A 27585-nucleotide genomic window follows, 5' to 3' on the forward strand; every position below is an offset into this window, starting at 1 on the left:
TTTTTAGTTTTTTCCTTTCTTCCTCAGAAGAGCTATAGAACAGCCCTGGCATGCTGGCACTTGTTTCCCCCAGAATAACACCCTACACTTTATTACAGAACCGTTCAGGCTGGAATAGATCATTAAGATCAAGTCCAGCCATTATGGTTCTGGCTCTCCTTCCTACGGCAGTGGTCTCCAAAGTGGCGCACACAAGAGTCAACCCTCTGAGGTGTGGGAAGAAAACATTTTTTCTACCATTAATAAAAGTTTAAAATATATTTTAAATGGTGTTTATTCCACGCTTATCTCACTATTTTTTAGTTTCTATTTTTGCATGTGCTTTACAGTACACACAGTATATATGCAGAGTAGTACAGGTACGTAATTCGTAAGTAAACACATGCGTACAGGGGGTGCATGTGCTGAAAAATATTTTTCTTTACTAAGGGGTACATGAGCAAAACGGTGAGACTCCAACACACGGGACATGCAGCATCACAGAGATTAATGCGGGTGCTCTGGCAATCCTCCCCAAAAGAAGTGAGTGCACAGCAACCCCCCCAGCAAGCACACGTGGACAGTGAGCACAGGGATGCCTTGCACTAGGCGAGGCACAGCCCAGCCCTCACAGTGTGGGGGCTGAGGAGCATCCAGGGGACATCACCATGCAGGGAACAGCCCCTGGGGATCCAACAGGCTATTCCAGCCTTGCTGCTGTGTGTCACCTAATGTGTTTACCTAATCCGGAGGGAGATTTCTTGGAGCCTGGTGGTGCAAGGGGGGCTGATGGTTGCCCATGAATCTTCTGATTAGGTGGTCGTCCACCGAGCCCCGTCCCTGCAGTCCTGGGAAAAACTGTCTCAAAGAACCAAGCAGTTAATTTTACTGTCAAAAAGACCCACTATGCCAAGAAACGGAGATGTTAAGGACCGATCAGCACAGCAACACGCCATGAAGAGTTAAAGGTGATAACCCTTTCGCCTAGATCATCTGAGGCAGCTTCTCACCTTGCTTGCCATCCTCAGTGGAGGCAGAGGGTTCTCAGCTCTGAGTCAGGGAGGACACCAGAATCTACACCTGGCAGCGCAATCAAAGCACGCTGTGGCCGTGAGGAAAAAGAGGTACCATGGGTTCTTGACATGCTGTCGGGGAAGCATCTGCGTGGCACAGCAGCTCCTCCCCAGCTGCTGCGCGAGTGCCCAGACAATGGCAGCAGGGAGCAGCCTCCTGCTCCAGTTTTGCCTGCATGCTGTGCACATGGCCAGGCAATGGGGATCCCACAACGCTTGACGCTGAGGAATGAGGCAAGACAGCAGAGGCCTAAAAAATATCTAAAACATCAGGTCAGGCCTTGTTTGTTGTGCCTGTGAGGAAGCTGGCACCCACAACTTGATGTGGAGGTACAAAAAATGGGAGGGGGGAGATGGGAGAGGGAAGCAAGGAGGGCTGTTGTGGAGACTCCGGCATGGCACAGCCCCAGCAGGTCACGACAGTGACAGCACATCCACCCTCTTCACCTCATGGCACGTGAAGACACTCTCCAGTGACAGACATCTGCACCCCCTCAGATCCCTGGGAGGGAGCACAGTGCTGCTGCAGCACAGCAAACCCCACTCAGACAGCATCCACCCCACCCCCACCCCACAACGTGCTTCTCCCCCTGCTCCTGTCTTTACAAGTCCCACTGCCCCTGGCCCCTCGTGCCTATGCTTCAGTGCCTTCGCCTCCCTCTTCTCCGCCCTACTCTGCCTCCTCCTCCTCCTCCTCCTCCCCTGCCTCCTTCCACACATGCACAGACTCTTGTACCTCATCTGCAAACACTTCTATCGATCTCATTCCAGAGAAAAGAATGGTGATTTGGTGACGGGAGCTGGATTTATGGGCTGTCCGCAGCCCAAAGGCTCGTTCTCTTCCTGACTCCTAAATATAGCTGCCGCCGAGCGCGTGTTTAATGGAGCCGTCATGGAGGCACCAGGGGCTGAGGCTGATGGATGGAGAGGAGCGAATCACTCTGAGATAGGTGTGGAGAGGGAGGCTCTATATTTAGACAAGAGGGAGGAAGAGGATGGCAGGGCAGCCCAGTGGGACGGGCTGTGCCCACGAGAGCCCAAAAGGACAGACACAAAGCAGGGAAACAGGAGCAGGGAATACAGAACTACAGAACGCTGGAAAACTATGGCCTGGAAACCAGGAGGAGCATGGGGATGGGTGCAGGCTGTACTCACGCTGCTCTGTAAGCTGCCTGGGAAGCGCTTTTATAAAGTTGTTAAAAGGCAGTTCTTTCTAGGTAAGTCTAATATATTAAGATAAAAATACAGGAATATTATCCTCCCACGGCTGGCCAAGAGCAGTCTGGATGTGCCAAAGAGAAGGTTCTGGGAGAAAAGCAGCTCTCACACAATCTGACCGGACAGAGAGTCCCGCTGGGCCAGAGCAGACTGACAAGAAGCTTGGGTGCCATCCCACACATTCTCCAGCACCTGGACTGTCCCCATCCTCTCTGCTTTCAGGCACCAACACTGGGTTGCAAAAAGAAGAAAATAACTCTTTTGGAATGTGAAAATAAATAAGTAAATAAATTAAATTTTTGTTTCTACAGAGTGTTGGAATTATATTTCTAAATACTGTTTAGAATTTAATTTTATCCAATTTAATCCTCTTAAATGCAATATTTATGCACCTCTGATTATTGGCACCAATTTCTCTTTCATCATCTATTTTTGACCGGCTATGCCTGCATCACAACAAGCACCTTAACAGCAGGCATTCTCAGAGGTAAAGAGGCAGGAGCACCCCACACCAGCCATACAAAGGACAGGACCTTGCAGCCAGCTCACCCCAGCAAGCACCTTCCCCAATGTCACCAGCTGCGTGCCAGCCTTTGGGCCAGTGCAGCGGACGCTTGTACCACAGCACTGAGGTGAAGAATGACAAGACATTTTTTGGAAGCTGATCTCTTTAATGGTTTGATGCAGCAGCAGGGACATTACAGTTATCATCCAAGAGCTACATCAAACCACCTGAGAGGTCAAGGTCACAGCAAACCATAGAGCCAACCAGGCAGATGAGGAATTGAGGGAGGGAGATACCAGTTAGAATCTATTTCAAACTCTCTTTCTTGACTAGCACAGAGTCTATCTTCTAAGTTGAAATGCCAACTAAAAGCAGCAACGTGCCAGTCAGGGGAGACGTGGTTTTAGGAATGGAGAAGGCTGGGGTCTGTATTTGTGCCTTCTCAAGTACACGGACGCTTCTTGTGCCAGCCAACACACCCATGGAGAAGGCTCGCAGATGCCCTGTCTCAGTATGGGAGTACTGATTCACTGCTTTTTGAACTGTCTCATCACCCTAAAACAGACACCATATTCAGCTGATGCTCTCAGTGAAGACAAGTGGTGCGTGGTCTCATCATTCTCTTGCAGCAGCTGGACCATGAGCTTGGCTCACACCGTTCTCAGTGCCAAGGGAGAGATGTGCTGCTCTGCGGGTACAGCCAACACCAGGACTGCAGGCAGAATAACCCTCTAAAGCTGGGAAGGGGTTTGGAGAGAGAGCTGTGGTGCCACAGCACATCCCAGAAGCAGCACCTCAGCCCTGGAGCAAGCGAAGTGCTGCAGCACACCTGGTCCCCCCACCCTGGTGCGGGCAGAGGGAGCACGGCTGCCCATCATGGATTTCACCCACACATCCCAAACCATGCTCTCCAGCACCTGACTCGGAGTAGGCTGATGAGCAGATGCCACCACAATTAAAGCCTCTTCCACAGGCTCTGTGCCAGGCAGCCAATCTGGCTGGGGCAGCCTCAGAGCGCCAGTGATGAACAGACTAGGGAATTATTTCAGAAGAAGAAATGCTGAACTGTGCTGGGGGTGGGGGGAAGGACATGCAGTGCCTGAGACCAGAGAGAAGCCCGATGCTCCTCCACACAGAGAAGGATCCAGAGCAAATAAGATGCTGGAGGGCATCACCTCTGTCGCCAGCTGCAGTGACCAGCACTCCCGTGGCAGCAGCAGGTCCCATTTAGGCAGGGGCTCTGCCCGCCACAGCCACGAGCCTTACTTCAAGTGCAAGAAAGTATGGAAACCCTTCAAGTATGACTCTTCTTCTACCCACAGTGTTGTCAGGAGAACAAACTAATTCATGTCCCTGCGGCACCTGGAGTGGCTGACTGAAAACAGAGAAAAGCCCAAGAATGTATTTGCTTAGTGACTTGTGGTATTACTGTATTTTATGCAGAATAGTTAACTAATTTATGCTTTCCCCATGACTGATCTTTATCCTATGAAGTTCAAATACAACTTTTCTCTGAGAGTGAATACTTTTAGAAGCTATGCAATGTCATTCTTAGTTTTGTACAACAATTCACATACAAGATATGATACATTTGGTGAAACTTTGGCCTGCATTACATGAATGCACAGAGAAGATAATTGTATTAGTCCCTTTTGCCCTTAGTTTATGAATTATGCTTGCAATACAGTTATGCTTGTTAGAGTTTTTAGCTTATCTGTAACTGAAAAAAATGCAAATACAATGAAAGTCCCTCTCGACTCACTATGAGTCAGAGAGCAGCATCTGTGCATTCCATCTCACAGAGACTTAACGGCCAGGCTGTCAGCCCGAGAGGAGCAGGGAGATCAGTTAAAGCCACAACGCTGAACCAACAAATGTAGCAAAGCAGGGCCTGAGGAGGTTACGTTCAGCAGAAGGTCTCCACAGCTATTCCATGTTGATTTATCCACATTTCTGCAACAGAGGTAGTTCCAGAAGTGCCATCCTGGCAGCTGTAGTTGTTTCTGACTGAGCCTGAAGCTCTGGAGGGGGGACTCTGCCCCACTTTGCCTTTCCCCAGCATGGGGCCAAGGTACTCCGGGCAGGCAGTCCTTGTCTGCAGCCTCCTTGGAGGCACAGCGCATCGAGGGAGCAGCAGCTGAAGATGCACGAAACACCTTCATTACCGACAGAAACACCTTCATTACCGACAGCTGGGGTTACTTTGACACGTCTCCACCTACCATGTGCCACCTTCCTCCAGACCACTCTCCTGTCCAGGGACGGGAGCCATCTGCATGGCACATGAAGCCCCAGGAGCCATCTCCCAACTACGGGGACCATGGCTCTGTTGATGCCACAGGGGACCAAATTCCTCAGCACAGCCCAGGATGGATGTTTTCGTTCTGAACACTTGCACAAGTTACTGTCCTGCCATTACAGGGACGCTACTGCTGCGAGCAATGGAAAGTGGGCAAAGCTGCTGAGAGGCAGCAGCAGGCAGGCACTCAGTGTGCTCCTTTCTCCATGGTTTGCAATATGAACAATTTTCAGTGGACAGCTCTTCCCATCGAGGGTTACCCTGCCACGGACACGCAGCCTGAAACCAGGGCAGCCACACCAGTAACACAGCTGCAGCCTCCCCACGGGGCTGGGCAGAGGTGCCATCCAGCAGCATTCTGGTTACACATTCATGTGTTTTTCCCACCTTCCTAGATCTCTAGGGTTCAGCAAACAGCATGGCAGTGCTTGACACTGCTTCACCCTTTGTACCCTCTGGGCCTTCAACACTCTGCACAACGAAGTCACATGGTCAAGGGTTGCACAAGCCCTGACTTTCTGCACAGGACTGAGAAAGAGGGGCTTCCTCCTGTGTCTGAACAGCAAGCTAGAATAACGGTATCCTCATTGAGACCAGTGAAACCTGCGCCACGTGAAGCAGAGGAGAGAGGTGCCCATACATTACAGCACCTGCCATGAGACCAAGGAGGTCCTGGAGGGCATTGGGCTTTGCCTTGTGTCGAGGAGATAACAACTCTCTCCCTGGACACAGGAGGAGGCTATTGAGAAGACACAGCAAAGCTCTCCACTGAAGTGTACCGCAGGAGCTACCCTCTAGAGGACACATCATCTCCCTTTTACAGCACTGAATCTACATCAAAACCTTCATGCTAAATGCATAACCATCTCTACACCTGCCCACAGCATCACTCTTACTTACAAAAGCACATCAGTTGTATCGATGCTTCTCATCCTTGCCCTCTGCAGGCAGAGCCAGTGACTCCCAGTGTCCCATCTTCCAGGGAAAAATGCCTGCAGAAACCTTTCATGCAGACGATCCAGCCCACTGAGGCATGCCTGGTGCTGCCAGCAGGCTGTGTCCTTTGTCCTCATGAGGGAGGCAGAACTGCAACCCTCTCCTAGAAGGTAGCATTGCATCTGTCCTCAGCATGAAGATGACACCACAGAGAGGAAGAGTCACACCAAAAACTGAGTGGCTTTAGTAGAGTAAGGCTCCAGAGTCAAAGGGATCACACTGAAGATATAACCATGGCCAGGTTTGTGGACACATTTTAGTGCTCAGAACCCTCAGGACAGCCTACACTGAAGTTCTGGCTATGAGCTGGATCCTAACCAAAGCCTGTAATGTCCTTTCAAGTTCACAGAGTACGTGGATGCAGACACTGCTAAAGATATCTGAGGGTGGCATACCTTATAAATGAAGCGTGTCTGGTCATCTGGCAAAATGAAGAAATAGGAATGCCTCTGAAGTACACTCTTTGCCCACAGCATCTCATTTTCTGGAGTCCTGACCAAAGCAGTTCTCAGGACTGTCAAGAGTCAAAGTAAGGTACATAATAGGAATTCAAGTTCTTTCTTGGACTCTGGTACTAGGTCGATTTTTAGAGGTGCTGGCTTTAGCGGGGTAGGGAAGTGCCAGATGGCCATAGCAGGGTCTGTTATGACCTCACTGATGGACAGGGTCACTTTAACAGAAGCTTTATGGTGACAGACATCCAACAGCACGTATGTTCACATGCTCAAGAGTGTGCAAAGATGCAAGCAATCTGACACCCTGCTGAAGAGGCCCTGAAATGATACTCACTAGTCCCCATGGAGAGCAGCTTTCCCGTAAGGGAATCACGTCTCTGTGACAAGCTGCTCTTTGAAGAGTGCTGTCCCAACACCCAGTCAAGAGAGGGGATCACAAAGCATGAAGAGAAGTTGGCAAGTGAGATCTGCCCCCCTCCAAAAGCTCAGGGCCAAGCCGGGAAACCTACTGACAGCAAAACCAACCTGGAACTTGGTGCCAGGCTCCGATGGTGCCCCTGCAAGCAGCGCAGCAATTACAACCACAGCAAGTCTGGGGAGGAGCATTTGTGTTTGTCTGTCAGTCCTCAAACATCACACTCCTGCTGCAGGAGAACTGGGATTGGCACCAAAGACTGGGGCACTCTCATTCTCCACAGGGACTTAAAAGAGTTTAAAGAGTTCCCAGATGGGAAGGGTCTGGAGGAAGACCCTTCAGAAGAATGCTTTTAGGGAGGCTTTCCATGCTGGCAAACAGCAGTGGTCTGTGCAGATGCTCTGAACAAAGAATGTGCTAGAAAAGGTGTAGTTTTTTTTTTCCCCTCAGCAGCGGGAGTATCAGAATCATTACTCTACTAAGCCTAAGGAACACAACCTCCATGGATTTGCCTAACCTCCTTCTGGAGCCTTTAATCTGCAGTAACTGTGGCAGTGAGATCCACAACTGCGTGCTGTGTGGGAATAGTTCATTTTGTGGCATTAACCTTGCTGCCTAATTTCACTGATTGACCCTTAATTCTCCTGTTTTGACAAACAATAAACTACTCAACTTCTACACGCTTTCTCAGACTCCCATTGTATCCTCCTGACAATCACCCCACACTTGCCTCTTTAAGTCAGTCTCTTCTCACTTGGGAAGTCTTGTAGCCCACCACTGGCAATCTCCAGCTGCTCTAGAACCTGCCTTTGCTTTTTATCTGTCAAGCACTTTGTTTTGTTGGTTTTTTTGAAGCACACTATAAGAAAGCCTACTTAACAGCTTTTGAAAGCCCTGGTACACTGTATCAATCCTTGTCCCAGTGCTTGTTGACTACAGACTTGTAGGACATCTAGTGGACTTGCCCCTAGAAAGGTTTTAAAATGAGAAAAAAAATCCCAAACCAGTAAAATATTGCTTTATTCCAGTTTTCACTAATTTGCAAGACAGAAGAAAAAATAAATAAATCAGACCTACTGGTCTTTATACCCTGGCAGTGGTGTTATCTATTATAATAATGAAAATTAACACAGTTCAGACTACACTCTTTAAGCAAGACTTTTTTTTCTCCTCCTACATGGAAAAGATGATGTATGCTGACTGTGTACTTTTCTTCTAGTGGTAACTACAGCAGATGCTGAACAACAACTGTGAGAGATGAGTACCTTAAAATTAGTAGTTCTAGGTAAGTGTCATTAGCCAGGATCTTTTAAGGATCTGACTGATGATCTTTACTGTGAGGGTGGCAAGGCACTGGCACAGGCTACCCAGAGGGGCTGTGGCTGCCCCATCCCTGGAAGTGTTCCAGGCCAGGCTGGACGGGGCTTGGAGCAACCTGCTCTAGTGGAAGGTGTCCCTGCCCATGGCAGGGGGGGTGGAACTAGATGGTCTTTAAGGTCCCTTCCAACCCAAATCATCTTGTGTTTCTATGATCTCTCTGGAATACCATTTTCAGTAAACCCTGGAACGCAGACCGAGGTACTGAGGAGCCAGTGGCAAGTGTTTCAAGGAGGAGTGGAGGTGACTCTTGCAGTTACAGTGTGAAAGACTGACCCTGATTTTCAGGTAGATGTTAAGTAATATCAAAATTAGTGACCAAATCAAATTGTTAAATAATCAAGTTCTTACTGGGTTTAAGTGGGTCCCCCCCCCACACACACTGGGACTGTCCAGCCACCTCTAAGGATGGGCACTTAATTAAGCCCCCTTTACCATTCACCAGCTGCCCAGCAGCCTGAAGCTGGACAAAGACTTGTTGCAAGCTCCAGAAGATAAGAAATGAAAAAGTTAAATGAGAAAAGCAAGGAACTAGGTATAGAAAGGGTTTGTATCTATTTCTTTTAAGACTGTTGAGCTACTGAAACAATGGGAAGTGCATAGTACAAAAGAGCACCAGAAGATATTAGCAACTAATAATGATACAGTTGCTTAAAAGATGACAGAAATTCTTACACAGTCTGAGCTAATACCAAACACAGTGCCATAAATAAATAAAACATACATCAGCTTGAAACAAAAATGATCGGAAGACATGAACTAATGGTAACTCATACAGTACCAACAGACCAGCAGAAAATTTCCAGAGCTGGAGACAACCAGCCTGTGGTGAAGTATTCAGATGGCAATAAAAAGGACTGACTTCTGTCAAGAATTCTGGAATAGGGTACAAATAAGCCTGAGTCCACCATGTGCAGAATACTGCTTTGCTGAAACAACAGAGAGAGAGAGAGAATTCAGAATTATTCCATTTAGAGCCTACAGCCAGCTCCTTCCCTCCTCCCAGGCTACAAGAAGCAGCAGTGCAAATCTTTGTTCCTGAGAGCCTCTTGTTCTTTATGCTCTGTAATGCCAATAAAACCATTCTGCTGAGTACAGATTCTTTCTGCAGGAGGCCAAATAGCTATGATGTGGGTGATTTTTTTCTTTTTAAATTAAGTAATGCTACAGAGTGGTTTTGTTTTGTTTTTCTTTTACAGACCTAAACAAATCAGCCCTGGAGAAACCATTTTAAGCAATATTTCAAATTCCCTTGTGCTCTGAAGAGTTCAAATGTCAGCCAAAGAGTACTTTAAGACAACCACATTCTTACTCCTTGGAGACATAGTGCAAGTGAGATAAACGCATGAAGGCATTGATAAAAGGTTCATACCTAACTGGCACAGAAATCTCAGTACTTTGTACCGTTCCTTGATACACCCTGCTTAACCTCAGTACTCTTATACCATCACTTTAAGGATGGATGTTCAGTTCATGCCCAGAACATCTGTAGTACCTAAACCTGACCACTGAACTGCTCATGATCCCTGTACGGTTTTGTTGTTAAGGGGCCAAAACAGTATGAAGTGTTCTGTTACAAAAATATTACGGAAAAGAGAATCTGGAATGAATCTAGTGTCAAAACTTTTCAGTTTCCACTTTGAGAAGGGGAAAAAAAAAAAATCAGCAAATTTAATAGGTAATAGCTTTAAAACCTAAGCAGTGCCTTGGGATATTCTTAACACCGACCTTTATTCCTGACCGCAAGAGGGAGCTGCCAGCAGAGCAGCAGATTAATTAAAACCAGAAAAGTTCAGAGAAACAAAGCAGACCAAGGTTAAAGGTAGCACAGCCAGAAAGGAAGCCCAACATAAGTAGCAATATAATGGAGTCAGGATCAGGCTTTGAAGAAGTCAGAAAAGTGTAAGAGAAATCAAGAGGATTTTTTAAATGCTGGTATAGAAGGAGCCAGAGGACTCGTTCCCATCTCTTGCCTGACAAGTGATGTGCGTTGGAGGGAAAAGCAGCTCTGCTTGAAAGGCTGGACGGTGCACCAGGCCCGGGGGGGGGGGGGGGAGATGAGAGGTTATCTAAACTCTTGGAAGATGGATTTAATTTGCATGCTTTTCCAGCAGCAGCTGGCTGGCTGTGTCAATCAATGCTCCATAATCTACAGCTCTATTGTTATCAGGTCTTCAGCTGTTACTGCACATGCTCCTGTGTGTTCATGTGCTGCATGCATAACTCCGGCCAGGACAGCAGACAGCCACAGAAAGCTCAACACGCACTTTCTAGCTGCAGATGAGGAAATTCTGATTTCCCATTCTGCCAGGGAATTGTCACCTTCTGAGCAGCCAAATGGGAAGAGTCATCTCTCTCCAGCCAAGAGACTGTGGTAAAAGCAGACACATTTCTTTGACTCTTAATAAGGAAGCTATTTTAGGCTGCAGATCTACTCTTACCGTCACTCTTCATGCAGAAGTAAATGGCTGTATGGACATTGTGTCAAAGGCTTTGATAAAGGCTAGGGTGTGCAACAGCCACCGGCCTCTCCTTGTGCACAGAGCCAGTCACTTCAGTGCTGAAGGCCATCAGGCATGCCAGGCACGATCTGTCCATGGTAGATCCATGCTGGTCATTCCATGGTTTTGCTCCCCAGCTTCGCTTGCTCCTCCTGTCCCAAGCTTGGAGCTTTCTTCAGGTTGCCTGTCTGCCTGGGCAAAATTTGAGCACTGAGTGCAGGCTGGCTGGGTCACGCACAATGACTTGGTGGGCAGCAGACCACAAAGGGTTCCAGCCCGGTTCGTGCTGGAGTCCTTCCCCAGGACCATTAAGTACAGACTAAAGGAGGGGACTGGGCTCAGAAGGTGAAACGCAAAGTGAAAGCAGGGCACTTTGCAGCACTTGTGCTGCTCCCCAGCTGTGCCTGGCATACGAGCTGTCACTTGGTATCCTCTGAGAAAGCTGCCCCTGAGCCTGTCACCAAGTGCAGGCGCTCATCACGCAGCTCTAAGGTGCAGGTCCGTTCCCAGCGCAGCTGCAGTGGAACATTTCCATGTCCATCTTCTTACTGATCATTCTGCAATGCCACATCAAAGAGCTGGAAAAGTAAAAGAGGGACCTTCCTTCCCACAGGGGCTCTCAGGACAGTGCTGCAGCTCCTGAGGCTGGGCTTGCACTGCTTTGACTCCCAGCCTGCTGCTCCAAGGCAGATGCAGATGCCTCCTTAGGAGCTCCTTCCCCTGTGCAGGGACTCTCACAAACCCACTCAGAAAAGCCACAGTGTTCAAACTTGGCGCTCGCTGCTCAGCCAGGGCTTCTCCTTTCCAGCCCTGGGAAGTTTGATTGACTGAATTTTTTTGTTTCCTGATGTTCACACTTCCTATCCTAGCATAGCCTCTCTCCAAAAAGCAAGGTATTTGTCAAAAGCAATGATTGCTAAGTTACAAGAAGGTACGTGGGTGCTACATGCAAATCCCTACAACCAACGAGACCCAGCCCATACAATGGCCACAGAAGACACCAACAGCATCTCAGCTGTAGGACTACAACTCCATGCCATCACTCTACACACCATTCAATCTCTCTGTGGATGAGGCTGTATCTCCCCCATTAGTTCAATACCACCCCAGTCTCACTTGAGGTTAGAGTTCTCCAGAGGAGGATCACGATCAAAGCAGACTGTGTAACGTACCCAAGAAATAAAGAGAAGGTGGAATAGGTAACTCATCCCTTCACATGCAGGACACAAAGTTATGAACTTTATACCATAACAAAACAAGCTGACATCCCAAAGGCTGGTGGAGACCTTCAGGAGGTAGACGATCAATTAACTGCAGGAAATGAGAGCACTGTATTTCATTAAAGGTACCAAAATCCTCCACAATTCTCCTCCTCCTCTGCAACCTATGCATTTGCATCACCTGAGGCTGGCATCAGAGACCAGTGAAGAACAACAGTGCCCTCTACCAAAAGAAACAGCCAACGTCTTCTGCAACCTGCAGTCCTGAGCCCAAGCAGCTGGGACACAACTACCCTGCTCTCCAAAGGACGGTAGGCTCAGGCTGGGCTCTGGATGATGCCATCCAGGTTCGGACCACTGAGCCCAAGCATGCACGCTAACACTTCATCTTCCTCAGTGGTGATGCACTTTGGGGCCTCTGACATACCAGGCTGGAAAATACTTCTGACTCTTATGCAACATGTGAATAGATGATTCAAGAAACAGTGATGCTAGTAATTTTTTTTTTTTTTTTTTTTTTTTTTTTTTTTTTTTTTTTTAATCCCACTCTTTTATCATCTGTTCTTCCCATATCTATGCTGGCCACTAGTGGAAACAGTGAGGGGAAAGGCCCAGCCAGCAGGATGCTCTCACTATTAGACTTTTGAATAATTTGAAGTACCCAACAATTGTTACTCCAATTTCAAAACATTTCTTACACAAGAAACTAATTTCTTGATCAAAAGATGGTTCAAGCTCCTAATTATTTCTTCAGAAAGCTATTCCACAACAGGAAGAAGTGGTAACACTTCTGCCACCTCCACTGCTACCTGCAGTTACCAAGGAAGTAACAAAATACATCCCCATCATACCAGGGAGGTGTATTCCACCCTTAACTTTTTTTTTTTTAAGCAGAAAAAGAAGAAATGTCAAAATAGTAGTCCACTAGGAACTCAGTCAACATGTTTTCATGTATTAGTAATTTAAACACTGTGATGATGGAAACCAACTGGAAATCTTGCTACAGATAAATGGGCAGACAAGGAGCAGTAAGGAGAGGTCCCTGCCATGCAAAACAGACACCCTGGACACTACTGACTCACACAACCTGCCACAGGAATCAAAGCAAGATACCAAAGAAAAAAACTGATAGAGAAGATACTTGTGTCACAGTTATTGCACACTCAGGATCAGCTGTAGCTCTCAGTCAGTCCCAGCCTCCCACAACATGCTCTCCAAGGTCCGACCCCAGCTGTAGGTGCCTTCCCAGTCTGCGCCCCTGCATCTCCCAGTGCTGAAGACCTGCCCATCCTTTGCTATGCCCTACCCCGGAGAGCAGGCATGTCTGCAGCACACCCACCTCCCTCCCTGTAGATGTCTGAACCAGGGCACTGCAAGAGCATCCCAAGTCTCGGCTGCTTCAGAGGGAGGAGGCAGCCGTACATTCCCAAACGGCAGGGAAGCAGCTGCAGGAAAACCCAGACCCTGTATGTCTGCAAGTGCTCTTCAGCCCACCCGTTCAGATACAGCCTAATTAAGTTTGTGAAGAGCTTCCCTACATTTCTCTCCACAAAGGCAGACTTGTACATGGAAGCAGATAAACAGCACAGAATGTTTCCTGAGGAGGTGGTACAGCATCTCTCCAAACAAACACAACTTGAGAGAGGCAAATAGTAGCAAGGTGATACCCAACAGTCTTGGGTTTCTACCAAGGCCAGGTTTCAGGCTTGCAGTGCACAGGAGAGCTTATGCTCTGTTCTCACACCTTCTTTCAGTCCATGGATGAGTTACTGTGACAACAGGCTGCTCGCACATATGCATCAAAGCATTTGGCACATTCTGCTTCACACACCCAAACTTGTCCTTTAATTTCTGGGTGTCACTTCCTGAGAGCTCAGCAAGCTCTGTATGGCAGGTGAGGGCTGGTTCCACCACTGAAATCAGGTGGGAGACAGACAGGATCTGCTGCGAAAGGTGATTTTGAAAGACAAAAGGAAGCGAGGGTCAAGGGAGAGAGAGACGGTAGCTCAGGGTGAAATGAGCCCAAATTGGACATTGACAGTACCGCAGGACTGGTAGATTTCAGGATATGTTAAGTAAACATACATTTTACAGTGCCTGCAACCTATCCCAAACAGCTATTTTGTCTTAACTACGGTTACCAAATGTTCCTCTGCAATTTTAACCAAAGCTGCAGGTGCTTCTCCCAACATTTCCCTGGATAGCAGACTCGGGACTACTCTGTAATTAACCCAAAGCAAGAATGAGTTGTGTTCAAAGCGGAGGCACAGGCACTCCAGTGCCAGCTTCAGCAGAAAGTTGTCCAACAACTGACAAACCAGGTCCTGAAAAATTAATACTCATATTTAATTTCATATATTGCAAATACTCCCTAATGATATTATGGAGATGTGTGCGTGCAGGCTTAGCTTGTACAGAGTCCCAGCCCTATGAGCCGTTACTCAATTCCCAACCAAGAAGGGATCCCACCTTCGAGGCTTCAGTTCCCCACTGAGCACATGGAAGCTGCCCACATTTTGGATTTCTCTGATGACACCAGCACAGCTCCCAACAGCAAGTGTGTGCACACAAAGAGAACAAGACAGATGTGAACCCACTTCCCTGGGGACAGTGATCAGAATGACAATCAGTTCCAGATCAGATGTCAACAGCTCCTTGTGCCGTAGCACTAACACTTCCCACATACTGGAAATGCCTTGTACGAGACACCCCAGGCTCACGTCTGCCTTGTGTGCAGACACATGATGCTACAGTCATCTCCTGAACCACTATAATATGCCTCATTATTTTGTTTCAGCAAGATGTTAGTTTGTAACTACCTAGAAGATTTTCTGTTAAGTGCAAGATCCTACATTTTATCCTATTGAATTGCATCCCATTTCTGTTATGCCAAGTCATCCAGCTCCAGAAGTAAAATGTTCTCACTTCATAAGATCCCACAAAGAAACATTAGCAGTGCATTTCAGTTTTCTTTTGGCCACAGCTACTAGTGAAAGCATTTAATAGGTGAAATTGTTAATCAGCTAGTGATAGATGATGAATTTCTAGTGCTCCTCCAACATTTCCTCCAACTTTACTAATAATTTCCTACATGGCACTGTCCTGAAATTCAAGCAAGCTGGAACAACGGCGTTTCCCTAGCCAACATAGTCAATCAATCTCCTTTAGTACAAAAATGTTCCCGGACAAACCCCTTTCTGTCCCACCCCTTTTCCCATCTTCCTCCATCTCTCTCTCCCTTCAAAATCTGTTTTTAAACACTTTCGTACCAGTGAACTCTTAAGCATCTTAACTGGGGTTGCCCAGAGTGCTCCCACACATGAGGTGCACCGTTCCCTCATTGGAATTTTTGCTAATGTGCCAGTAATTTTGCCTATTATTTTTTTAAAGGATGCTGTTGTCATTTTTTTGTTGGGGGCTGCAAGGGCAGGGCTGCCCCCAGAGGGAGGTGGGCCAGGAACCCAGGAGACCCTACAGCTGCAGGGCAGGGGCCTCACTGGCCACAACTCAAGGAAGGCCAGCACGACAGATCCAGAGATGGTGGCCACGTCCAGCCAGGAGGCCAGCTCATAAGGCAGTGGCATGGCAATGGGGCAGGTCTCAAGACAAGCCAGGAAGCCAATGTGCAGGCTGCGGTTAAGGCCAGGTCTAACCATCAGTGGGCAGGTCCACAGTCATAAGATATGTCTGAGGCCAAGCTGGGAAATCAGTCCATGGGTCAGGATCAAGAGGGTCCATGGTCAGCCACGGGCATGACTATGACTGAACTGAAGGCAGGACTCCTCCAACATAGTTCAGGCAGGGACTGAAAGCCACAGTTTAAATAGAGCTCCTGGGACCAGTGGTGTGGGAGGAGACCCCAGGTGAAGCTGGTCAGGGACATTAAGACATACTGGTGTCCTCAGGGCCCTGACATTGTTCTCCCCAGCTGGCAGTATCAGTCCTGCCATATAGCCTATCCATCCAACATTGTGCCCGTTTTTACAGGGAACTGTTCTGGTAGATGCGGACCTTTATCTCATTAGCTTTGATCTTATCTCATTCTCATTGCTTAATAGCTCTACATCCTCTTTCCTTACTCTTCTATTTGTACAGCTGAAGAATCTATTACTCCTCCTCTTAACATTCTCAAAGTCTAGCTCAGCTGAGTTTTTGGCAAGTTGCATCTTACATTTATGATTTCAGATTCCCCTGACAGGGTTTTTTGTTGTGTTTTTTGGGTTGTTTTTTTTTTGGTTTGTTTGTTTGTTTTTTTCCAGGTGAATCCTAGCCTTTGTTCTTTCAGAGCTTTGCTTATTCCTAGAGGCCTAGGGACAATCACTTTTGGATTCCCTACCTGCAAAACTTCTTGTTTGCCAGGAACACATGTCAGGGCAGGTTTTTGTTGCTTTGACTTAAAATATTCATTCAGAATTCCACTTCTCTTAACTCACTGAAGATAGTCAGTTCCATTTACTTCATGACATTTTTCTTCTTTAGCAAATATAAAAATCTAGATTCTATCCTTATTACCAGGATATCTTACACCATCCTTTTCCAAAGCAATCTATATGGTTTTATTCTATCTCTGTTTCTGCACAATCCATGCATCACACAAATGTCCTACCCTCAGCTTTACCATTACTTCTACCTTTCCTGAAAGCACAGATGTGCTGCTCTGGCCTCTTCTTTCCCGTAACAGCTGTTGGACTGACCAAATCACTTGGTGCAGCTTCTTCCCCTCTGCACTCATAAGCTAGCATTTGTATTCTAAACACCTCAGCCTTATCTCACTGGCCACCATCAACTCCATCTGCAGAGAAGACAGCCTCTTCTCAGAGCAGTCTGCCTGCTTTGCTGTGACTTTCACCTGTCCACCTGCCTCACCTCTCATGTTCCTCAAGGCAAAGGGCAAAGGTATGTCAACATCTATCTGATCTTCCTCCTCTTGTACCAAAACTAGCAATGCAGATAGCAGCCCATCCAGACCAACCCCCTTCATTTCTTTGTTTAAAGCCACTTTGATTCCAGAGGGACCAGATGTGTAGGGACTCTACCCAAACCAAGCGCTCCTCCTCTGAATGCTTTCAGTAGCCAAGGAGCAGGTGGCTCACCAGCCCTAGGAGCTGCCACCACTGCAGCCAAAGGGCTTTAGCTCTAGCAAAAGCTACAGGTGCATATGCCTCCTTCCCTCATTGATGATGCACATCAGGCAGCTCATGCTCAGTGACCTGGTGCTTTCTGACCCCTGAACCTGCGGTCCTTGGGGACATGCTGAGGAGCAGATGAAAGAGAATGGGAGGTAGACACATATGGGCTGGACATGCTGAAAAACAGTCACTGAAACCTCTGTTTCATTTTAGTCAGAAGCCTACATGCATTCACACTTGTGAAAAACCATCTTCCTACATCACCTGGAGACAAATCTGCAGTCTCTCGGGTACTGGTGCAAGTGCTGCCCACCTGTAGTATCTGTCACATCCCCTGGTGACACTTTGCAGCACCTCCACAAGTGTGAATGAAACTCCAAGTGGCTGCTTGACAAGTGGGAGCGCAGTCCCTCCGGTCTGAAGATCCACCAGTGCCTCTGCTCAGGGAGACAAGGCCATTCATTCCTGTGCAGAATAACGGCTGCAGCTGGAGATCCAAGGGGAGGCACTCCCACCACCCACTACACATCACAGCCTCATCACAGATCCAGAGACAGGGAGATGTGACTAGCCAGTGTTTGCATGCAGGTTCTTATACCCACAGATCTCAGACTACTAACAGCTGGGAGGACCACCTGATGAGAATTGATCCTGTACTGGCAGAAAGACAGGGCCTGTTGCAACCACATGGAAGGCACAAAAATAAAAGATTAACTCCCTAAATCCAATAGAAATGTCACACCACTTTAAGTACAATATAGAGTATGGTATTAGAGGAGGTGCAGACAGGAACAAAAGTATGTAATGAAATGATGGGCCTGATAACTAGAACCTCGATCTCCTCTCAGGATCTCAGGATGATAGAAGAAGGACCATCTCTATCGGAAGACGGGTGAAAGCGGAGATCTCCAACTCAGTAGGGCCAGAAGAACATACAGAACACTTGAGTTATTGACCAAAGGAACTCTGTTTAGGCCCCAGAGGATTTCTGCTCCACATACAGGAGATATCTAAGGAGACTGTCACTGGTAAGTGAGAAACTTAAGTTGTTGCCTTGGGGCCTGTAACAGAGGTGGGCAACAGGACATCTTCCTTCAGAGTCAACAAGCACTGCAGCGTCTACAAACTGGGACCTGGGAGGGAACTGCTGACCCAGGGGCACCCTTGGAGAAGAACTTGGCTCATTTATGTAGATCAATATGCAGCTCATGGCCTTTTCCATCAAAGCATGAAAATACACACAGGTTAAAGGAACATCCTAATACCATCTCTAAAATGTCAACCCTGAAAGTTGCATTCTCTGAATCTCAATGAAGATCACAATGACTTTCCAAGATGCTCTCATCCTTGTCACAGTCATCTTCAATATACTCCAACAAGAGTCTAGTCAGGTATCTGCCACTCAACCCTGGCACTTTCCTCAATCAATAAACACAGCTGGAGATGTCTGCAAGGCTAATGTGGCTTTGTTCCCCAGCAAAGTATAGACAGGCCGAAACCTTTGCACCAGTGCACAGCCCAGTCAGCTGTTAGACTGTACCCAAAGTTGGAAGATAGACACTTTCCATTTCTTTGATCTTGATGAGAAGTGTCAGAGCAACATCGTGTCCATACAGCTCAACTTTCCTCTGTACTCAAACATCACGGCCTTATCCAAACTACCTTCTGCACAAAACCTGTACCTGAAAACTGTACCCAAGCTTTGTCTGGAAAAGTAAAAGTTGGCAAAAGCCAAAACCATGCTGGGGGACAGGCCAACAACAGTATGGACAGCTGGAGGAAAATGCTTGTGCCTCTGCTCCAGCTTTTTTGTCTGAACACCACTGTTTTTCACATTTCGCTACACAACTTCAATTTAACCCAAACACCTAACATTCTCCAAGAAAGCACCCACCAAACACAAACTCCTAGATACAGGAAGAGTTTATAAAACATGTCAATTAGTCTAGTCTCTTTTTCTACTTAGCATCACAAAAGGGCAGGACAAACAGCCCCTACACACTGAAAAGGCTCCAGAGTACAGCTCCAAAGCAGCATGAGAGGGAGGAAGGTGGGACCTTCTCACTGGAAGTCCCAACTCATCAGCCCTAATCACTCTTGAAAAAGGAGGAATATCCCATTCAAGTCTTCACTATCAACAGGCATCTCCCATGGGTCCAGAGTACAGCGGAGTTCACACCACCTTGCTCAGGCAGGAGCCTTCCCTGGCCAGGGAGTGCAAAGGCCAGAGCAGAAAGATGAAGAACACACAAAGATAATTTGAAGGAAGAATACAAATGAGTATTGGGAACACAGCCTGGAACTTCAGGCTGGAGAGCTAACAGCTGAACTAAATCAGAGGTGGAGGGAGAAAAGCTTTGCTGATCAGACCCTGCAGCATCCAGGTTTGTAATACAACCAGTGGAGTTCCACTCCCACTACACCCTCCACGGCCACACCACCAGGTCCCAAAGGCACCAAGTACTTTACCACTGGGACTGATGTGCAAGTGACCTGCCACATACTCATCACAGCACACACAGAGTTAGTGGCTCACTTACGGAATTCAAGCATCCTGTTAAGGAGATGCACGAGGGTGCAAACACATACATTTAAAACTCTCAGGAAGGACTGGGATTAGGGCAAAGAAAAGAGTTTTGTAAGTGGGTTCAGGCTTCCAGAATTTAATTAAAACTAATTGCTGGGCAAACAGAGAACTGTACTTTTTTGATTTTCTTTTCTCTTCTACCACTTAGTTTCCAACTTCGTAATCAAGGTCTAACTCTCACTTACCAGAATCCAGCTGTCTGAATTTTAAAGCTCATTTAATATGCAAAGTGAGCTTCACCAAATCTGTCAAGTCGGGGCTGCTCCTCTCCTCTCCTAAGTAATACATTTAAAAAAAACCCATAATCCAGATGTTCTCTGCAGTTGCTTTACACTGGGACAAGCTCAGGCTTGCCAAAAGTGTTTCCCACCCAGTCCTCAGGCTGGGAGAGGACTGCTGCCTCGGCAGCTGTCAGTGACAAGGGTTAAGTTGTGGTGATACACTCCGCAACAGCAGGAGACCCACTTAGTCATGGTGACCTGCTGTTTGGCACATGCAATCCACAGCTCCTCCTGACACTGCTGTCCTCCAGGAACAGCAAACTTGTGTTAGGTGGTGGCTGGCACTGGAGATGGCGGGTGAGGAGTGCCAGGGCTGAGTTACAGCCATTTTTAATGTTTTCTATCAGGCTAGAACAAACAGATGTGAATTACTGTTTTCTTTTGAAGCCTCCTAAAATGTAATGTGGGGTTGGAAGTTCAGATCAACAGTCACACTCTCTAGCTCCATCACTCACTGCTACCTCAGAAGACCCTGCCACTGCAGCAGTCTCCACAGAAGGGACTGATGAGTGTTCTCCTCACGACAGTACCACACACCGTGGACCAGCATGTCTACCACTGGATGCTAAAATGCACTCAGTAACATAACCTAAGACCTTAAGATACAATTCTTCAGATGCATCCATTGCACATTGCAAAGAATGGGCAAACTTGGAGACTGCTAGAAATCAAATACTTCTGAATTTCCAGGTCTGTCTGGTCTATCTGCTGAGAGATGCTCAGATCTAAAAAAACAGCTTACCTTGCCGTGGATCATACTGTCGCATCTGCACCTCCTCGACACATTCTGCCGGGAACCAGCCAGTCCTTCCTTTCACAGTTCCTTCCCAAAAGCCACCTTCGCCAATACTCAGCACTGTGGAAAGAAACAAACAGGTATGTGAGAATCAGCAGGGCTCCCAGAAGAAGGGGAGGCCAGAATGGCCATCATACAGTGTTAACACAGTGGAAACATGACAGGGCAAAGCACAGAAAATCTGTCTGTGGTCAGGTGTGGTCTGGAGGAAGAAAGCACCTCAAGAAGCCTTCAAAGAGCCTCCTTCACCCATGTCCAGAAGAGAGAGAGTGTGGAAATGGCCTTCAGGCAGCCATGTGCTGCAAAAATGAAACAGCAAATTGGTGGCATCTGTCTTTGTAAGCAGGATTGTTAATGGGGGACCCAGACATGCTACCTACAGTGACTTCTGACATTCTCGGAGCAACAGAGAAATCACAGCCTCATAAGGAAAATGAGATGCAGAGAGGGAAATAAACTGGCCAAAGTGACGGCACAAGTCACGGAGAACTGGGGTGCCCTGACTGGCCCACGTTCAAAAAACCAAGAGCTGTTTCACTCTAAATGACACAGCAAACAGGAAGGTACTTCACTGTCACAGCAAAATTCTCCCAACCCATTAAGCCTTGTTTTTACTTGCTCAGAGCTTACAGAAACAAAAAGGAAGTCTTGAAATGTGCTCTGAAGATTAAATGAATTCAGAGTCAAGGAGATTTTAACAGAGAATCACATCAGGAGCGGTCTCATTAAACCAGGGAACTATCAGCTTGAACTCCTTACCAACTGCTGGCTGAAAAGGATGGCTTTCAGGTAGTGGGATACAAACTACTGAAGAGCTACAGAAAAAACCAGCACTTCTTACTACACCTGAAGAATGAACTGGGGTCCAAAGCGGACCAGCCAGCACAGTTCAAGATTACACAACAGTCTGAGGTTTCTGCTATGAAAACCATCACCAGCAAATGCATGTTTGATGTCAGCTCTCATCACCTAGTTCCCTGCAACTGGATCGCCCGCACCTTATACCAGCAGGCTCTGCAAGAAAAATCTGGACTGTTTCAGGGCATTTAAAAATGCAGCAGGTGTGACCGCTACATTTCCTATGACAACAGAGAAAATACTCGTCGTTCCCACAGCACCAAGAGAACAAATGTGCGCATAATACAAGAGAGAAGAAAGGGAGGAAAGAATCATTACCGGTCTTTCTGGATGTTCTCCATTTATAGATTATATCCAGAGTGCCCAAATATTACCCCTGTTTTATCCAGAAAATGGCTGATGTTCACTTCACTTGAATTCAAGCACTTACAAGGCCAATTAACTGCACCATCCTGATCCAAGAAAGCAGAGAAGCACGTTTTCAGGTTACTGTCGCTCACAACACTTTCCTAACACTTGATAACACAGTGGTCTGTGGAACAGATTGTGAAGTAACGTGTTAGATATAGTCTATAAAATGCTATAGATCAAGACAAACTGCTGCACATCACCAGAAGGCAATAAGCTTTTGATACATCCTTTGGAAAACATTATGGTGTAGCATTCATAACAGCAATTCATTTGACATCCAAACAAAAAAAAACCCACCCCAACAACCAAGAAGGAGTCAGCATCCTATTCCGTCAGCATTATCTGGATAACGAGCTCTTGAAAGCAAGCCCATCACATCAAGGGGTCCCCTTGATTAGCACAGAGACACAGGTTTCTCGGGACTTGCTTTGAAACTTCAGGAGTTGTTATAAAAGCCCTCAGTACAGAGAGGGGACAGTAAACTGGATTCGTACAGCTCCTCAACAAATCCCGAGTGAAGAAAAAGGCTGACGTTTGGGGTATTTTACACTTGCATCATCTTATCTTATGCTTTCTTCCTATGGCTGTTTCTCCAACTTTGTCATCATAACTTAACCTTATGGCTTTTATAGCAGAAACTTCATTTTAAGCTTGCCTGTGGTCTGAAATGTAGTCAAGTGAATTTGACAGTTAAAGAGAGATCTGCTTCTCCCAGAAGCAGAGACCGCAGGTTTGCAGACAAGTCTCATGACCTGGCCCTGCACAAAGGCAGTGACCTTGGAGGCTGCTGGATGCTCTCTTCGGCCATCATGCAGGTCCCCGTAAAAAGGTGAGGAACCTCCTGTGGCTGGTTACTGAAAAGGCCCTTTGGCAATGGGATGACAGTGATGAGGCAACCAGCAAGTGTGGGAAAACCTAACTGTCTCATTCTCCTAAGGCTGCAATGCAACCAGCCAGAAGGAACGGAGCTGATCAGCAGTTATTCAGCTCTAGGTGAAAGAAACCACCAAGAAAATGAAAGCACTGGTATGACACGATCCCCAACAATGAGATCTTCGATCCTCCATAGGAACAGCTCTCGAAATAAACTCTTTAATAACAATAAAATCTGTACCACAAGGCTCTGCAAGCATCCTATGGCTGTGCACAGTGTCAGAGCCACACAAACATCAGTTACTGCTTGTCTTCACCACAGCACAAGGATTCTGCACAATCCCCAGCATCCTATCACTCATCACTTCTTTACCTATAGCTTGGAACAGGCTGGGCACTCTGCAGAACGCACAAAAATGCCCAATTTGAAAGGGTGAGCCCCCACTCCCCAATAGCCATCCTCTCAGGTTGCCTCCCCGTGAAGACAATCTCACCTACAGCTGGAACACAGCAAGGTACCTGGCCAGAAGGCCAGAAAGGGCTGTGGAGGCCAGCATGCTTGACTCCTCTCTCCTGGACACGTCTGCTTCACCGTAGCACAAGGAGGCAGGAGCACTGTGTCTGAATGACTAGACTGCTGTCTGTCATCTGTGTCTCATCCTGCTGTCCTCCGCCACCCCCAATGTCCCACCCTGCACCTCCTTCAGCATTCAGGCTTCACGTCTGTTAGCTGCACTGCTTTCTGCCCCAGCTGGTCACCTCTACACAAATCACTATGGGATTAGCTCTCTTCATTAGAGCAGCGGTGCCTTCCAAGTCAAAGACCTCTAATGAAAATGTTTTCTTTTTTGCTGTCTCAATGCAAAATATCAGCAGCCCTGACCACACAGGGGTCCTTGTGCTCTTGGTACAGCCATCAAGGCCAACATGTCTGGGGAACTTGCTCCTGCTAGGTGTCCAGCACCCATCCTGAGCTATATGCAGGGCTAGAAGGGAAAGCTGCCCTTCTCAGGCAAGGTAGACAAATGCCAGTGGTGGGAATAGAACATAAGGGTTAAATCCCAGTTGGCAGATCCATAGGGCTTTCAGCTCAGGCACAAGGAGTGTGTGACTACGCACAGAGCGGCACACCTCGCCCTCAACATGGATCACAGTCCTACTGCCAGGCTGGGATTTCTGTTGCTGGTGACTGAGTGGACAATTTTTATATATTTTTTTTAATTAATCAACAAATAAACACCTGAATTACTATGGTATTTCATATCCCGACTGGCAAAAGGCACAGACACATCTACTATCTGCCATGTGCTGCTGCCTTTCCGATTCAGCTCCCCCCTGACACTTCAGAGACAGCACTACCAGGTTTATCCCCACACCCATCACCATAGTGCCCGCATGTCATTCATAGCTAAATCCAAACACTAGAGTTAGCATTAAATTAACACTGCTCCATGCCAGCCAAAGCAAGCTCCCCAAAGAACAACTCCATGATTATTACCTGTATTTAGGCATTAGTCCTATAGGAAGCGAGGGAAAAGCAAGCAAGCCAGCCTGACTTTCAAGCCAAACAGGAGACTCGTTTCAGTGTCTTCTCTAGATCTTTTCTTAAGATGCAAATGCTCCTGCTCTCCAAAGGTTATGACGATGTCACAATTTGGAACAGACCCAAATCCTGTACCTTATTTCCCACTGCTCTCATCTATGCTTTAAAAAGTCTGATAAAACTTCCCAGTGAACATTTCCATTTTCTAGTACTTCAAATTTCCACTTCCAAACCAACTCCTCATGGAGGAGAGCTCATCCAGCTCTCCAGAGCCTTCTGTTCTGGCATTGTAATGCTGGGCTCTTCAGGCACACAGCGCTCCTTTTTAAGATTTGCTGCTGCTTGAGGACTGGAAGGACTGAAGTCTCACCCTGTCTGGCATTGAGCTGAACACAGATTTTAAGGTAACTGCAAACTCAGTCTTATTCTAATGAAAGGAAAAATTTGGAGTTGTCCCTATTTTGCCAGTTTGTCTCTGAGAACATTACATGAGACAACATTAAAACCTCACTAAAGTCAAACAACATCCACTGCTCTCCCCTCATCCAGCAAGCCAGCCACTTCTCTGCAGAAGGCTGTCAGCTTGGTTAAGCAGAATTTCCCCTTCACAAATCCAGGCTGGCTACTCCCAGTCACCATCTTGTCCTTCATGTGTTTGGAAATGGTTTCCAGGGTTAGTTGCTCCATCACCCTCCCAGGGATCAAGGTGAGACTGACCAGTCTGGAGTTTCCCACACACTCCGCCTTGCTTTTCTTGAAAGCAGGAGTGACATTTGCTGTCTTCCAGTCATCAGGAACCTCTCCTGACTACCATGACCTTTCAAAGATGATGGAGGTGTGGCCTGGCAATGCCACCAGCCAGCTCCCTCAGCACTCACAGCTGCACCTCATCAGGCCTGTGGACTCCTGTATGTCCAGTTTGTTTGAATGTTCCCTAACCTAATTCTCCTCCACTGAGGGTATGCCTACCTTGCCATGGACTATCCCCCAGGTCTCAGGGACCTGGGATTGCTGAAGCCCGATCTTACCAGTGAAAGCTGAGGTGAAGAAGGTAGGTACCTCAGCTTCAGAGGTACTCATTCAAACTTTTCTTGACGTATACACATGCAACTTCTTCAGAAATGAGGTACAGAGAGCATGAACTTTGGGCTGGCAGGGAGAGGAGCAGATGGGTGCCAAGGAACTCTGAAGTTACAACAATGCATGCCTGGCACACCAGAAGGACAGCACTCAAAGCAGCAGCTTGGATTCAGCTGGACTTCAGCAGGGCCTGACTTGACCCGTGGATGCCATCTCCCAGCAGCCTCTCCCAGCAAGTCACTCCAAAAGCCTGTTTCATTTTCTTCTGCAAAGTCAGGCCCTTATCCTTTGGTTCCAGGCTCAGAATCCCCTGGGAGCCCACCTCACCTGTGACAGCCCTCCTCCCCCATGGGGGCCTTAGAGCGAGTGGGCAATACCACAGCAGTCAAGAAAAAGCCGGCACTGACAGGAGAAGAGAAATAAATGGTCTACTGAGACCTACAAATCATTGATGCAAGCTGGGCGACTCATACACACAGCCATCAGCTCTGAAGGTCACTGGTAATTTCAGTAGCTATAAACATGGTAATGAGGCATATACTGAGTCATGTTGGGATGCACACATGAAATGCTTAAATATGCTTTGAAGAAATTAACAAACAAGACATACTGGGGAAAAAATTCTTTAATGAGGGAAGTCCTAGCTAATGAAGTCTGGATCCCAGACCCTGGCTGGTCAAGTCCCACTGCAGCTTCCCCAGGATCATGCTATAGTGCTGTTTGCTCCATGGCCTGAACAAAGAAGCCCAAGTGACTGCCACGTTCTCGACTTGGGTTTGCCTGCAAGGATCCTTCAACCTGCAGCTGCAGGACCCTGGAGGACAAGCCCACAGCAGCTGCCAAAATCATCTTGGTTTTATCTCAACCACTCCTGAAGGATCTCTTGCCAACTCCTCCACTCTCATACCAAATGTGTCTGCATTCCTACCTTCCCCTTTGAGGCACAAATCCATCTTCCATCACTGTTCTACCATGGACCTGACCCTACTTTTGCCCATGCCATTTGCAGCTTTTACTCATTTCCAAACACATCTTCCAGACCATTTTATGCTGCCTCCTACAGACTCCACTGTACCTGCAAACTTCTCCCTTGGAGAATCCACTGTAGCATCCTTCAGATCTTGTGGAAAATTCTCTCCCGAAATGATGCTTATGGACCCCAGCCAGCTGCAAATGACCAGGCAGCTGTCCTGACCAAAGACTATGCCTTTTTCCCCTTGTGTTCCTTCCATTCATTTCAATCCTATTTAACCCTTTAAAGCCTACATATAGAACCAGCTCAGAAGCATCAGCTCTTTAAGACCACCTCTTTGCACCCCATATCTGCATTGCCAGCTATTCTACTGTTGACTCTACAACCTGCAGTTCCAGGATCTGGTCCTGCCTTTTCTCTGTTACACAGCACAAAGCAGGTCTCCAACCTGACAGGACTCTTGATGCTACCAAGATATGCCTCTCACATCAATTAGCGACACCACAGGTGGCTGGGACCACAAAACTCTTTAGTTTGTTCCCATCACCTTTGTTCCTTTTGAAGCTCTCGTTTTCTTTTACTTCACAAGTTCCAAGACAAAAAACAAAACAAACAAACAAACAAAAAAACCCCAAACCCACCAACCCATAGCGGCTATGGGTCTTCCCTTTCCTGAGTCCCTTACACACTGATATGAGATTGCTCCTTTCCAGAGTAATCACAGAAGCTGCCTTCTCACAAAGTCTCTCAGATACAGATTTGCCCCACTTTGAGTTGTTAATTGTTTCCTCCTTATTAGAAATGTCACTCCTAGCACCCAAGCTGCTCATTTATTCATGAGGCTGGGCTCAGGCCAACCCTCGTCTCATTCACTGCTCAAGCAGAATCTTCCTCCTCGGTTTTGTCTCACAAGACAATTTCCCTCTCCTGCTCTGTTAGTGCAGGGATCACCCCGGCATCTGCTGAGGACATGGCAGCCACTGGCCCATTTCCCATAGCATCTGCTCATGAGGTAT

At 47.2% G+C, this 27585-nt stretch overlaps 1 protein-coding gene across 3 annotated transcripts in view; it reads right to left on the reverse strand.

Annotated features, from left to right (window-relative positions):
* SHANK3 (SH3 and multiple ankyrin repeat domains 3) overlaps positions 1–27585 on the reverse strand; it is a 369137-nt gene that overhangs the window by 123541 nt on the left and 218011 nt on the right. For all 3 annotated transcript variants that reach the window (XM_080390963.1, XM_080390961.1, XM_080390962.1), the window contains one exon: positions 20778–20891. In XM_080390963.1, coding sequence (XP_080247089.1) covers positions 20778–20891 — 114 coding nt within the window. The remainder of the gene's footprint in view (positions 1–20777; positions 20892–27585) is intronic.

Source organism: Falco punctatus (assembly GCF_963210335.1).
Source record: "Falco punctatus genome assembly, chromosome: 6".
Classification (NCBI taxonomy): Eukaryota; Metazoa; Chordata; class Aves; order Falconiformes; family Falconidae; genus Falco; species Falco punctatus.